Raw genomic sequence first — 15,000 nt, 5'->3', positions numbered from 1 at the left:
CTACTGCTAGGGTAAAAGAATGGTATTAATGGAAAAAAACAGTGGAACTGGACTGGTGGTGTGATGAAAATGTACTAAGGGGATGGGTGCTGAGGAAAATGTAGCAAAGTTAGTACACATACACAGACACACACACACACACACACACACACACACACACACACACACACACGTTACATTCATGTTTTATACACACACACACACACACACACACACACACACACACACACACACACACACACACACTCATACATGCTTGTGTTCTCTCACTCACAAGCGCACGTGCGCACGCGCACACACGCTAACAAAGTCATGCATGTTTGTGTTCATATACACACAGGTACACACACACACACACTAACAAAGTCATGCATGTTGTGTTCATATACACACAGGCACATACACACTCTCTCACACACACACACACACACACACACACACACACACACACACACACACACACACACACACACATAAACACACATACACAAACATATATATATATATATATATATACACACACACACACACACACACACACACACACACACACACACAGTCCTTTAGGCTTGTGTTGTTCGTGCAGACACACACACACACACACACACACACACACACACACACACACACACACACACACACACAAACACGCACAAGATATTCTACAATCATTTCCTAAACATACAGTTTTATGTTCCCAGGATCTACATTCCACCTTTTATTCCAGTAATCCATGTTTCCTTACAAAAAGACACTACTGATAAGGAAATGAGTATTGACTGTAACACTGGACAGTGATAAGAGGAGGAGGAATTGTCAGCACATGTAGTGCACCAGCTTCATCTTCAACTTTATTTTAGTACTTATACCCAAGCATCTTGCATAACAAGTTAGCAGCAACTAAGTTAAAAAAATGCAACAGATCAATGATACAAAATAAAACAAAATCACTATTACCTGAGGATTATATGCATTGTTAAATAAGCAATAATGGTGATTCAGTGTAACTATAGCTAATTAAATCAAGTTCAAATAAGTATGATTTTTAAGAGTACTTAAAATCACTAAGGGTCAGAGACCCTCTCATTCAACCTGTCAGCAAGCTACAAAAATACAGACCCTGAAAGGCAACTACTTGGATTGCAAAATAGTCAAGGCATGCCACTGGGACTGCTAGCAGCCCCTCAGAAGCACTTCATTGAGATCTGGTTGGCTGGCATCATCTGGAGGAATGGTTCCAAGCCATGGGGGGTAAGTACACTAGAACAGGGACTTGAAAAATTTACACATTTACAAATTGCCAAAAAAGCAGCCAGTGAAGTGTTATATAACAGGCATTACATGGTGGTACTTAGGGACCCCTACAAGTAGCCAGGATGGAGACTTCATAACTGGCTACAGGAGATCAAGTTCTATATCAGAAAAGCCCCAGTAGAGGGTATTGCATTATATTTTGGAGATAGAAGCAGGCAGATTTCACCAAAGTTAAAGCCAGGGTCCTTAGTGACAGAATGTCATCAATAATCATCACCCCTAAATCATACACCTTTGACAGACACTACAATACGTGTCTAGTACAGACACTATCATGAGACAAGACTGACATTACGGAATGCATTGGAGTGGGAGGTATGGCTATCACCGCTGTCTTGGGGATTTTTGAGCTTCAAGAGATTATTGACTATCCTTGACTGGTTACATTCCAAGTCTTTAGCTAAACTGCAGATAGATGTTCCTGTAGGAATAAGATGTAAAACTGAACATCATCTGTATATTATTAATAATGCAGTGCTGTCATTTCAATAATATCTTCAAATATTGTCTTGCAAAGGCAACATATAATCACTGCACAATGGGGGACTCAGACTGGAACCTTGAGGAACATCACAGTCAAAAGTGTTGAATGCTAAGGAATTAACACCAGAAACTACCCTCTGTGTTCATCTAGTGCGGTACAAGTCAGTCCAGGACTACACCATTGATGCTCTAGTCAGTGATCCGCCATATCAAATCCCAATGTGAAATCTAATATGGCTATAATATAACAGTAATGCTTCTCCCTTTTCTTAAGGGGTGTTTTGAAAGTATGCCTGCCATTAAATGGAATAGTGGAAAAGGTGTAAAGTAAAATAAAAAAATAATATATATATATAAATAAAGAGAGACTAGAATAGGCCATTAATTCTGTATCTCTAAGGTATGATTCTTGTTAAATGTACACCATTTTATTAGAACCTTATCAACATATGTTCCAGATGAGGCAATAATTATCCAGATCATCAGAATCCTAACCTGCCTAATTTAGCACAAAAGAGGTAAGGAAAATTTGGTAAAAGACAGTGTTTGTTGTCGCCAAACAAGCCACTGCTGCCTCAATAGGGCAAAAATAAGTAGAATGTATACTAATAACCATACCTCCCAACCATACTGAGTTACTCGTTTTTTACCAAGTTTTGGGGTCCAAATGAAGGGGTGCCACTATTCTAGAGTGGCACCCCTTCATTTCTGATTTTTTGCTTTGTTTTTTTTTTTTTTTAATTTTTGCACTGACGTCATCACGTGCACTATGACATCAGCTCCGTCAGGTTACCAGCCAGTCAGAATTGAGCTCAAGGAGATCAGGTGATCATTTCCAGCTGGCCTGGCTGCCAGAAAGTGAATTGTGAGTATGAAAGGGGTACAGCTTACAGCAGAGGAACTTGTCTGCATTGGCAGAAATTGAATTGCGAGCAGGAATGGGGAAACAGCAGCAGCAGCACTTGTTTACGCAGGAACGGCAGAGGAGGATAATGGCAGAATTGGTGGAGGATATGGTAGTAGTAGTAGGGGTGCCTACAGGGCCACCATGGCTGGTAGTACATTCCAGCCGAAGCAGATCATACAAGACCCACAGAATATCATTTGTTTTTTAAGTTGGGTAAGTTTTTGACTATTTAATTTATTCCCATTAAGCATTCCCTTTACCAGCAGCATTGCTTTCCTAGTAGTTAAACATGTTCCTTTTCACTCCTATGTCCCCCGGTAGGTATACTTTGGCTGTAATGATAGGGACTCAAGAAGTCGTAGTTAAGAAGTTTGGGAGCCCCACCCTTGTTTTGTTGTGGAAATTTATTGAAAGTGTTTAGTAGGATAGGCACTGTTCCTAATAAATATCTTTCCCACACATCATGTGGGGAGCAAATTAAGAAAAAATAAAAGATTATATGCAAAAGTGTAGGGGGGAGGAGAATAAGTAATGATAGGTGGGAAAGAAGTTCTGGTTGGAAAAGGTGCATAGGAAAAATAGTTGGAGAGTGAGGTGGGTGGTTGTAATTTGTAAAATCCTTCTAAAGAATCTCTGATAATCCACAATGGGCAACTTGAGTGTGTCGATTGTGAGTCTGATTACTTTTTTGATAGTGTAGGAGAAGCCCAACAAGTAATGTCTGTATGGTGCCTTATGAAAGGATCAAAGCAAATTATGCAGTTTTACAAGCTGTTTTGCAAGCAGAAATGGCAGGCAGCAGCACTCGTTTTGACTCAATTAAGGGTGTGTGTGTGTGTGGTGTGTGTGGTGTGTGTGGTGTGTGGTGTGTGTGTGTGTGTGTGTGTGTGTGTGTGTGTGTGTGTGTGTGTGTGTGTGTGTGTGTGTGTGTGTCTTACAAATATTGCAACATGTCCAGGGATTGCAAAGCCCTTGTTCTCCAGGCTCATGCTTCACACCACCCCTGGGAGTGTGTTCATATATGTACCATACATAACCCCTTGGGATTACTGCTTAAGTAATCTGCACTGAGCAGTTGACTGAGCTGTTACACAAACACCCTAAGGTCACTAAAATGTCTGAATTGGAGTGACCTAAAGGAAAGTTGAGGTATGTGTTATGATGTATCACCAATGATAACTCTTTACATCTTTCCTATATTATAACCATATTATAGTGCTACGTCTTGCACATTAGTCTTTGTCATAACTCAAATAATCTGGCATTCTGTTTTTAGATAATTAGAATTAAAACTGTACTATTATAGTCTGGTTAAGCACTGACTCGTGCTCATTGTATATCGTTTTTGCATCATACTTCCCAGCTAAACATTTTCTGATTAACAGATAAATATAATAAATAACTAAATACATATATAAATGAATAAATTATTAATATGAAGGGGAATGCAGCTGCAGTGCTTTCACACAGATATGTAGCAGGCATCACACATGTGTAGCAGGCACGTTCTTTAGCAATATGAGGAAATTTAGATTTGAGCCATACCATCCCATCTCTGGATTTCATGGTAGAACATGCATGCTGTAAGCCACTTAAGTTATGTCATCTCAGTTTCAGAATAACCATGACTGCAAAAGATTGGATAGTCAGCAGAGCTATAGTGAGAAGTGAGAACTGAATTTGTATTCCCCCATTATTGGCTTTGTCCAGGTTTTTTGTGGCTAAGAGGTTGAGAGCTATAATGAGAAGTGAGAAATGAATTCACTAAATGACAGCCATTAAGTTTCAGTCTTCCTATTTTTCAGGAAGCTGCTGATTTGGCATAGTGGTATGTTGTTCTGACTGTAGTACATAGGGTCCTGGGTTCAAAACTTGCCAGTGAAATGCATGGTGGTAAAACAACATTTTATTCTAGCAACTTTACAAAATTATACAAGCAATGTTTAAAATGTGTCCCTGTTTTTTGACCTTTTGTCCCCCCCCCCCAAAAAAAAAATGAAATTGAAAATAAATGTGAGATGCTGTGCAAGATACCTATGGCTCACACTACTGTCATTCTATTTATAGTGTGGCTGTAGAAGTAGACTGTTATGATGGAGATGTTCTGAATTGGGCAGTTTTGTCATTATTGGTTCATGTGTTTGTTTCATTGCCTACAGTACAGCCTACTGATAAAATATTCAAACAATACATTTAAAATGTGCTCTGTCTAACAAGTGTGTTGTATTATACAAGGAATATAATTTAATAAAGTCAGGAAGGTGTATCAAAGAAAAGAACACCTGTATGTTTCTTGTTTTATGTGCAATGGGCCAATGATTTGAAAATAGGCCAAAGGTAATCTTTATCCACCACTGGCCAGATAAATTTTCTTTGGATGTGATGTGGGTTTCAATGCTGTTTCAATGAATATGAGTTTCAAGGGCAGAGAAGTTTTAATGCCAAGCCTGTTTTCATTGTGAGACAGTATTGCTTTGTTTACCATATGATGTCTATTAGTGTTTTTGCATTGTTGTGCTGCAAAATGTAAAAATAAAATCCAAATACTCACTGCAGAAGTAAAGCAGTATGCATACATTAGTGTTTATGGCAAATGGGGCGAAATAGCCAGGTAATGGGACACTGGAATGGTTGCAGGGGGACTCTGGTGCCATATTTTGGTTGTCTGTTCTTCAGTTTGCGTTTGAAAGTTGTTATACCACAATTCCACTGGAGTGGGTGGGGCTACATAACCATGTATGCAAAGTAGATGTTAATCAGCGTACAGATTTGTACCTATTTTTCATGGGCCTTATCCAGATTTTTGATGTTTCCAGGTTGAGAGGTATGCTAATAACAATGGAGTTAAAGTCATCATAATTGCAAACTGAAAACTCACAACAACCCGGAGGTTGGTTCAGCTCTCCAAAACCACTGCCATAACCCTAATTAATAACCCTAATTAATGCTATCTGAGATCCCCAATATAATAAGAGCAAGCTTAGTAACAAACAAGTAAGTAAATTACATTCATCAGAAGATAAAAACTTCTGTGTGAAAGGACAGTCTAGGCCACAAAAACTGCCCATAAAAATGCTGTCAGTTGTTTTACAACCACAGTGATTTCTCAGGATAAGAGACTTTATCCTTAATCAGTTTAAACAACTAGGATCACTGTAAAGGGATCCACTAAAATCAATGCTCAGTTTATAAATATCAACAAAGAAATTTGTCTCGGTGACTAAACTTTGATACATTAATGACTGACTCTCAGACGTGCAATCACTAATTTCTGAACCACAAGTGAAGTCTTTCATTATAAAAACACACCTTTTCACTGTTACATTGTTTTTGCAGACCCCCTTAACCCTCCAATATGGACACCTACAGTCCTCACCCCTATGACATTTAAATATACAAACCCTGAGATAACTGTGTCTCAGAGAAAAGCATGGGTTGTTTAAAATACAGCAATCTTTTATTTATTTAACATTTGTTTACCAGGAAAGTCAACTGCGACAGAGGCCATTTTTGGTGGAGACCCAGGGAGAAAAGCTCCAAGCGTATGTCTTTGGAATGTGGGAGAAGCCCCCAGCACCTGGAGGAAACCCACGAGAATGCAGGGAGGACATGCAGACTCTGCACAGGAGGCACCCCAGCTGAGAATTGAACCGGAGAACTTCTTGCTATGAGGCAACAACACTAACTGCTGCACAACTGTGTTGCAATAATATGTTAACTCTAAGATCACTGAATCTCAGACAAAAATGAGTTCTTTGAATACCAAAATTTCAGTCTTTAAAAATAAATGAAGCAAATCACACTTTTGAGGTTGCACATTAGCATGTGGGTGTCAATCATAAATGACAAACAGTTAAGCCTTGCACTCTGGAAAAGCTGTATGCCTCCAGAATTCAATAGGGCTTGTCAAGACAGAGGTCTAGCTGTTCCAATAGGAACCAGATTTGAGAACTTTACCTAATTCACAACAGCATCTAATTTTCATAGATTTAGGAAGCAGAGCTGGCTCACCACTGATCTAAAATATATGCAAGGCCTCTGTCCCTCAAGCATAGTTTTGCCACAAAATTCAACCTAATACAAAATTGTGAATAGATATTGCAGGATTTACCCATGGTTGGTGTGGCTTGTTGCTAAGGATGAAGTCGAAGTGATCAAACAAAGCCAATAACGTGCAAATCCTTCATTACATACACTCAGAAGTAGATTATCGCTTTTATACTATGGCATCGTTTAAGCATGAAATCGCTTATCTTTTTTTTAAACTATGCCATTTTATGATGGTGCTTTAGTTTCCTTCAGTCTCTTGTTTTGGTTACTGATGTACTGCGGATACTTATGACATGTGCATTCCTATGTTTGCACAATACATTAGAAAAACATAGGATTAAAGAGGAAAAAGGTACTTGCTTCCTGCAGACCTCACTAATGTATGTCTGTGTCTGTCCCTTCTTGTCCTGTTAGTACTGAAAATTAATAATACCAAAAGCACAAGAAGGAGCAGACCTGGACATACTACAGGGAGGTTTACATAAAACAAGCAGCTTGTCTTTTTTGTTTTTATTGTCTGCATCTGTTGTGAGGGGACTTGTTTAACTAGTAATGCACCATGTACAATGTGCATGCTGATGGCACTGAGCGATTTTCAGTGTGTATGTTTTTGAATAATAATCAGGCTTTCCTAGCAGGAGTAAAACAATACTTCAACAGTCAGAAAAATATTTAGAAAACAGATCACTCTTTATTGGTTGTCATTCTTAGCAAATAAGGGACATAATTAATTTAGGAGAGGGAATTCTGTGGCAAGCACTAAGAAAAAAGTCTTAGAAAAAAAGAATAGTAACAAACGGTTTGCGTCCTTTCTTAGACATGTCAGTGAGAAACCAATATAGTCAATGAGGAATGATGCTAGGGCTACAGTGTCAACAATATAGTGAGGTTTGTTAGTTAATGACCTGCACATGATTGTAATTACTCAAAATTGGACAGAAATTTCATTTTAAATAATTCAATAAAAATATTTAAGCAAAAAAACAATCTGGACAGCATTTGGAAAGATCAAGTATTAGCTGGGGGTGGAGAAAGTGAGAGTTAAAAAATTCAGTACAAGACAATTAACCAGTAAATAATGACGTAATCAAAAACAAATGAGAGACATTCTCCAGTAATGACATGCATAAGGATTTGAAGCACTGTACTAGTGATGATTACTGGTGGTACATAATCAGATCTAACTCCGCTTTGATTTAGAACCGCAGTATAGCAGTGCAGACATTTTATACATAGTGAAAAATAATCTGTATGTTCTACAACAGGGCAGTACAGCAAGTCTTAATCTGTGTAATGTCATATTACAACTTTAACAAACTTGAACCAATCAGTTTATTAGATTTATATTTGTCTTTTCTTAAAATATTTGCACAGACCTCTTGTACTGGTTTCAGTGTCTCACAATTAAGCAGATTTTCTTTCTATATTTATGAAAAGATTTAAAAAGCCAAAATATACTCACACATTCAAACTCTAGTTTCTTTGTTATTAAAATGGGTGCATCATCCTTCACATAACTATCGCTTCGCGAGTCAAAACAAAACCTCTTCAGCTGAAGAACCAGGACTTCGGGTGGAGACTCGCGGTAGTATTGCTGAAAGATAATTATATTTAAGGTAAGCAGACAGGCGACATTGTACTTGAAGGCCTCACCTTGCGTTTCGCGCAGAAGTGGGCATGTCATGAATGATTGACGACCAGGTCTGCATATGTAATGAGCCATGACTGACATGGCATTCAAACAATGCAAAAGAATGGACTTTTTTTGCTAAAAATAAAAGCACAAGAAGAATTTTAGTTGCTTGTTACATTTTGAAGTGTTTCAGACACAAAAATAATAGCTTTTTTGCTAAAATAAAAGCCCACTCTTTTTTGAATTTTAGTTAGTTGGTAAGCGATTCAAATACAAAAATAATAGCTTTAGTCAACTAATAAAGGGAACTTAGAAAAAAGGACACTTGCCATTTTCATATCCCCCTCCCCGACAAGGGCACACCTGCCCAAATAAGGGACCGCCCAGCCTAAAGGAAAACTGGTGGTAACCCTAGGTCAGGACAAGAATAAGAAGTGAGCTTATATACTTTATTTTGAACAAAAAATGTATCTCCCGATTAAATCATTAGCTAAAAAGTGACCATGTAGTTTACTGTTTAATTTAAAAGAAAATATACTTTGCAGACAGCCAGATGCAGAAACAAAATGAATTTTCTGAAATATATCTTTTATTTAATAAATATGCATTTCTTTGTTTATATTAAAATAAGAAACAAACAATTGTTCTCGAAGGCAACACAAGACACGTACTAAAAGCCAGACAGTGTATTAGGATTCTTCGAGGGAATACATATTTATTAGTGCTCGATTACGAAACAGCACGGGGGTGGATTTTGGGCGGGGCTTGCCACTGCGCATTTGGTGAGGCCCTCAAGTACAATATCGCCAACAGACATGCTAATTGAATCATGCAAAATAAATATTTATATAAAACAGCAAAACATATTACATTGCAGAACCAAATGACAAGAATATGCAAAAGGATGATAATACCAGGTGATAAAACCCATGGTAAATTCAAATGGCTTGATTTAGTCTGCTCTGTTGTGTGTGCTCCCACAATCACAAACTGCCTCATTAGAGCACCAACACACCTTATTTTACCTTTAATAATGAGCTTACCTGTGATCATACACAGTAAATAATATAAGTACTGGACAGATGCACGATGTGAACTGTGGTTGCTATATTTAGCAAAATATATTACTGCTTGTACAGATTTTATTAATTTATGGATGATCATTTGCTAATTGTATGTCATACCATTTTAGGAAGCCCTATAATTTCCCACTCCAGAAAAAAGCTGGTGAAAAGATGAAAATCATGACTGCTGACGCAGGAGACCTGATTACATAGGATTGTAATTTACCACTACTGATAAATACCTCGTACACAAAGCACACATACCAAATACCCACAGCAGCCCCAAATCCAGTCTTTCAAAACAACACCCACATCAGTACATACAGCCACATCTCATGGAGCCCCTACCTCTAAGCTCATAAGGCAAGCCACCACACAATCCAAAATTCTGGTAACTGGAGACTCCATCGTGAGACACACTCATGTCCCTCTCACCAGGCTGAATAAGGAGAAAGTCAAAGTCAGTTGTTTATCAGGGGGCAGGATCCACAACATGTTTGCACTCAGGTCATTGGACCACATGTACCAGTATGACTCAGTCATAGTCCATGTGGGAGCAAATGACCTGAGATGTACCTCCATAGACTATATGAAGAGAGACATCACGGAGCTCTTGGAGCATGTGTCTCAGGATGGTATGAGCCTAACACTGAGCAGCATTTAACCTTCTCCATGGATGATGCCACAATACTAACAAAAGATGATTAACTTTAATAACTGTCTTTGTTTCTGGTGTCATTCTAATCATTCTAAAGGGGTGCAGTATTTGTCAGCTTGGAAAGATATGGTCAACAGACCACACTACTTTTCCAGGGATTGTCTGCACCTTTCCACTCTAGGCTTTCAAATATTAGCTAAAACATTGTCTTTCCCCCATAGTGCCTTTTTTAGAGAATCTCCAAAAAAAATCCAATCAGCACTGGAGAAGGAAAACAGTCACCAGGCGCACAAAGGTTAAAATAACTTTTTAATTAAGCGCTTAACAAATCACCGCATTTTTCATCTCACAGTTCAGACTTCATCAGACAAACTCAAAAGTTAATGACATCACTATTTATACTCACATCCCATTTAAAATTGTATTTTTAAAAACTCGTAGTTTTAATATTCATTCCCACAATAAAATATCCCAGTTTTTAAAAATACAATTTTTGATAAATGGGTAAGGGTTGAAATTGGGTTTGTGAAGTTGTTTCCAAATGGTAATGAGATATTTTTTTTCCTTAGTTTTGTTCCTATTGGATATTTTAAATGGGATGAGAGTATAAATAGTGATGTCATTAACTTTTGGGTTTGTCTAATGAAGTCTGAACTGTGAGATGAAAAACGCGGAGATTCGTTAAGCGTTTAATTAAAAAGTAATTTTAATGTTTGTGCACCTGGTGACTGTTTTCCTCCTCCAGTGCTGATTGGATTTTTTTTGGAGATTGTTTTTTCGCACTGTTGCCTCTTACTGGTTGGTTATCCTTTTTTAGACAATGCCAAACTGAAAGTACTTCCGACATAGCAAATCAAAACCAAGAAAATCTAAAGGTATTACTGCTCAATGATAGGAGTCGAAACAAAGAATTCCACTCCCTAGAAGCTCTTTTGGGTCTATGTTAAATAATCAAAGTTTCAAAACTTGGAACTTAATATGTAGAATGACATATAAGCGAAGTTTGAAACATCGAAAATATAACAAAAAATTAAAATAAAAAACTTACCTGAATGCTCTGAGCAAGGGAGCAAGCCACCCTGCATCCCCACACCCCCATACTTAAGTATACCAACTTTGAGATCAAACTTCAGTGCAGAAAAGGGTAATTTTCCCATTCTGCACCACACAGAGCTGTTCTTTATAACCTTCAAACTTTTGAAAGTTTGATCATATGGTGTCAACCATATGACATTCGAACTTTCAATCGTTCATTTATTTAACAGGAAACCACTCTTTTCACCCTACAGAATGCTGATGTCTGTGTAGGCAATGAAACTTGGTTTAAAGCCATAGAGAGCACACCAACAGTGCAAGGTTATAATGCCTTCCATACAATTAGACCAGCTAATACACAGGCAAGGGCTAAAGGTGGTGGTGTCTCTATTTACATCAAAAATAAATATACCTCAAGTCTGGTCAAACAGTACAATGCACTTGAGCTGCTCCATGTTCAAATCACCACTGGCAAAATCCAATATCACTTCCTTGCAAGTTATAGGTCCCCCTCTATGAACCAGGAAACCTATACCAAGTATTTAAACTTATTAGAAACACTAACCATCCAACCCAGTACCATATTCATGGGTGACTTTAATTACCCCACTATTAACTGGGAATCCTTTAGGACGCCAAACGTACAGGCACAGAGATTCCTGGATTTTGTAAACACAAACTCCCCTGGACCAGCATGAACAGCAATTAGACAAAACACCAATCAGGGATGCAGCCATACTGGATCTGGTCCTCACTAATATGGGAGAGTGCTGCACAGTAATGCCTTCCCTGGTAAGGTCAGGCCACAAAATGTTCTCATTTAAAGTTAAAATAAAACCTGGACCCCCAACTAAACCTGGAATATTCAGGAACTCTAAGGCTAACTTCTTGCTATTAAGTGATAACCTGGGAAAATTTTAACTCCCCATAAACCCTGAGAACACTGCTGCCTATGTAGAACTGTTCACAGAAACCTTGTACAAGCATGTTAATAGCTGCATAGAGATAGCTGTTCTCACCAGGAAGAAGCACAGAACTAACTTAAAAAACAAGCCACCCTGGTGGAATCACAAAATCAATAGGCTGTATAACAGAAGGAAGAAAATCATGGCAAAAATTAGGAGATACAGCACCCACCAGGATAAAACACTCTCATCAAATTAAACAAACATCTCAGGGGACAAATAAAGTCTACCAAAGCCAAATTTGAGGTGAATTTGGCTTCCCAGGTCAAGGACAACCACAAGATATTCTTTAGTTATGTCCACAATCTCAAAGACAATACACAATTGTGAGCAGAGCTCATTGTAAATGAAGCCACCTATACTAAGCCAGAAAATATAGAAAACCTATTGGCCAATAAATTCAATTCCAACTCCCCCCCCCCTCTCTCTCCCCCTCTACCTTCCTTCAAGAAATATCATCAAGTATAACTCCCCCTGCTATCGTTAGGGAAGTGGTCCTTAATGTTTTCTCTAAGGCCAAGAACATTGCATTAATGGGCCTAGACAATATCCCAGGATGCCTTACAGATAGCATGAAACATAACCTATCAGAGCCTCTGGTATTGCTATTTAACTACAGCCTTCAAACAAGTTTCATGCCTCATGAATGTAAAACAGCAACAGTCATTTCTCTGCACAAAGGTGGGACATCTACAGACCCTGGAAACTACAGACCCATAAGTCTCACTAGTCTTGTATGTAAAGCATGGAAAGAATTATCATGGAAATGATCAATAGTGATATTGCAAACTTCCAGACAATGGACCCACCCAGTTTGGTTTAGTCAAGGGCAGATCATGCCTACTCAACCAGGTGGACTTCTTTGAGAAGGTCACCAAAGCAATGGATGAGGGCAAAATTGATCAAACTGCCTGCCTTGACCTGGCCAAGGCATTTAACACTATACCCCACTTGGGCATTGTCAACAAACTCAAGAGGTTAGGTACAAACTTGTATGTCACCCAATAGCCAGCCAACTGTCTCACAGACAGGACCCAGGAAGTTAGATTTGGGGAGTCCTCCTCTACAAAGAGGCTAGTCACATGTGGAGTTCCTCATGGACCAGTCCTTGGACTGCTCCTTTTTGGCATTTACTTCTCAGATGTCAAGGCCAATGTCAGTGGTCTCTGGCTGATTAAATCTGCAAATGACTGCAAATTAGGAGCTGTCATTGAATCTCGTACTGACACAAATGTTCTGCAGGAAGGGCTGACACAAACAAACAACTGGTGCCAGAGCCATGGACTAAAATTAATGGCAAGAAATGCATAATAGTATCCTTTGTGAAGTCATCCATCCCTGGTAACTATCATATTGACAACACACCCCTTAGAGCTGACCTAGTATTCAGGGACTTAGGGACACTCATAGATAGTGATCTAGACTTTGACCATCATGTGTCTACAGTGGTGATGAAATCATTCTATGTTGTGCAACTTATAAACAAAGGTATGGCATCTAAGTCCAAGGAAGTCATTGTTCCACTGTATTCAGCATCCATCTGACCTATCATTGAGTACAATGCCCCCTTTAGTATGTACCTAACCAGACATATCCAACAATTGGAATGTCCACAGAGGTTCCTCACTAAAAGAATATGGGATGTAAGTAAAATGTCCTATGCAGACCACCTCAAGGCCCCATCCATGTAAAGGAGAGTTCCACCCTAAACCAATTCAAGTACAACTTGGACAATTGGATGGGAAACCAGAAATCCATCCCTGGTTTGGCACCTATGTCTCTAACGGACACAGGCAACCTATAAATGTTTCATCTCCCAGACCCATGCTTACAATTATCAAGGGTATCAGAACTTGTCAGAGATTTGGGATGCATGGCTAAGCTTAAAAAGGCCCTTGTGGTTGTTAGCCTAGTAAACTACTATGAGCCTATAACACACACACATACATACATACACACACTCAAAGACATGCGCACACTCATACACATATACACACATACACACACATACAACACACACACACACACTCAAGGACATGCACACACTCATACACTCATACACATACACACACACACACACACACACACACACACACACACACACACACACACACACACACACACACACACACACACACACACACACACACCTTCAGGCAGTTTGCAGGATCACTATTTCACTTTTGGCATGTCTTTGGAATGTGGAAGGAAGTAGACACTGGCAGGGCATATATAATCCACACACAAGAGGCAACACAGTCAAGAAAAAACTGCAGAGTCAGGTTCTGGAAAGCAGCAATGTTAGATGTATACATGTTGTAACTATGTAAACTTCAGGAATCTGATATTATAAATTATGTTTTTCAGTCAGTAAAATTGTCAGGTCTAGTAAAGAAAAAACATGGCTTACAATTTTTGCATCACATTTCTTCTCACATATATCACAGTAGACTTGATTCTCATCACATAATGCTTCTGCCTTAAATGTTTGGAACGTTTCAGCCTTTATAAGAAGGAAAAAAGAATACGTTGTAATTAAAGAAAGCAGAGACTATTCTTGTTAAGGTACTAATCTGACGAACAGCAATTAGACAAGATCAAATTTGCTTTAAAGTGTCACTCGGATATTTCACTACTGCATGAATTTGTTTTTCAATAAACATCTTTCTTAAATTATCATGTATGACATAAGCAATCTTACATTTATATAAATAAAAACAAACATTGATGCCACTTTACTTGCAAACATTATATATCACAGTAGTGCATGAATCTTATAAAATGATGTGTCATTGATAGGGCACATGCCCTCTTCCCTTACTCTTCAGTTCAAATAAATAATTCAATAAGAATTATTGCATCACACCAAAACCACATTAGTACACCTTATT

General features: G+C 38.5%; 1 protein-coding gene across 1 annotated transcript in view; it reads right to left on the bottom strand.

The window, feature by feature from the left end:
• Positions 1–1,586: 1,586 nt before the first annotated feature.
• LOC122797955 (ubiquitin carboxyl-terminal hydrolase 47-like) overlaps positions 1,587–15,000 on the bottom strand; it is a 361,920-nt gene continuing 348,506 nt past the window's right edge. The window contains exons 6-8 of the mRNA XM_044066476.1: positions 14,520–14,612; positions 8,213–8,348; positions 1,587–1,735 (exon numbers count right to left, since the gene is read on the bottom strand). Of these exons, the coding sequence (XP_043922411.1) occupies positions 1,587–1,735; positions 8,213–8,348; positions 14,520–14,612 (378 nt within the window). The remainder of the gene's footprint in view (positions 1,736–8,212; positions 8,349–14,519; positions 14,613–15,000) is intronic.

This window comes from Protopterus annectens, chromosome 3.part1, assembly GCF_019279795.1.
Source record: "Protopterus annectens isolate FY-2018-M chromosome 3.part1, PAN1.0, whole genome shotgun sequence".
Classification (NCBI taxonomy): Eukaryota; Metazoa; Chordata; order Ceratodontiformes; family Protopteridae; genus Protopterus; species Protopterus annectens.
Note: the sequence above shows the minus strand (reverse complement) of the source record. Positions and strands in the feature narration are given on the sequence as shown.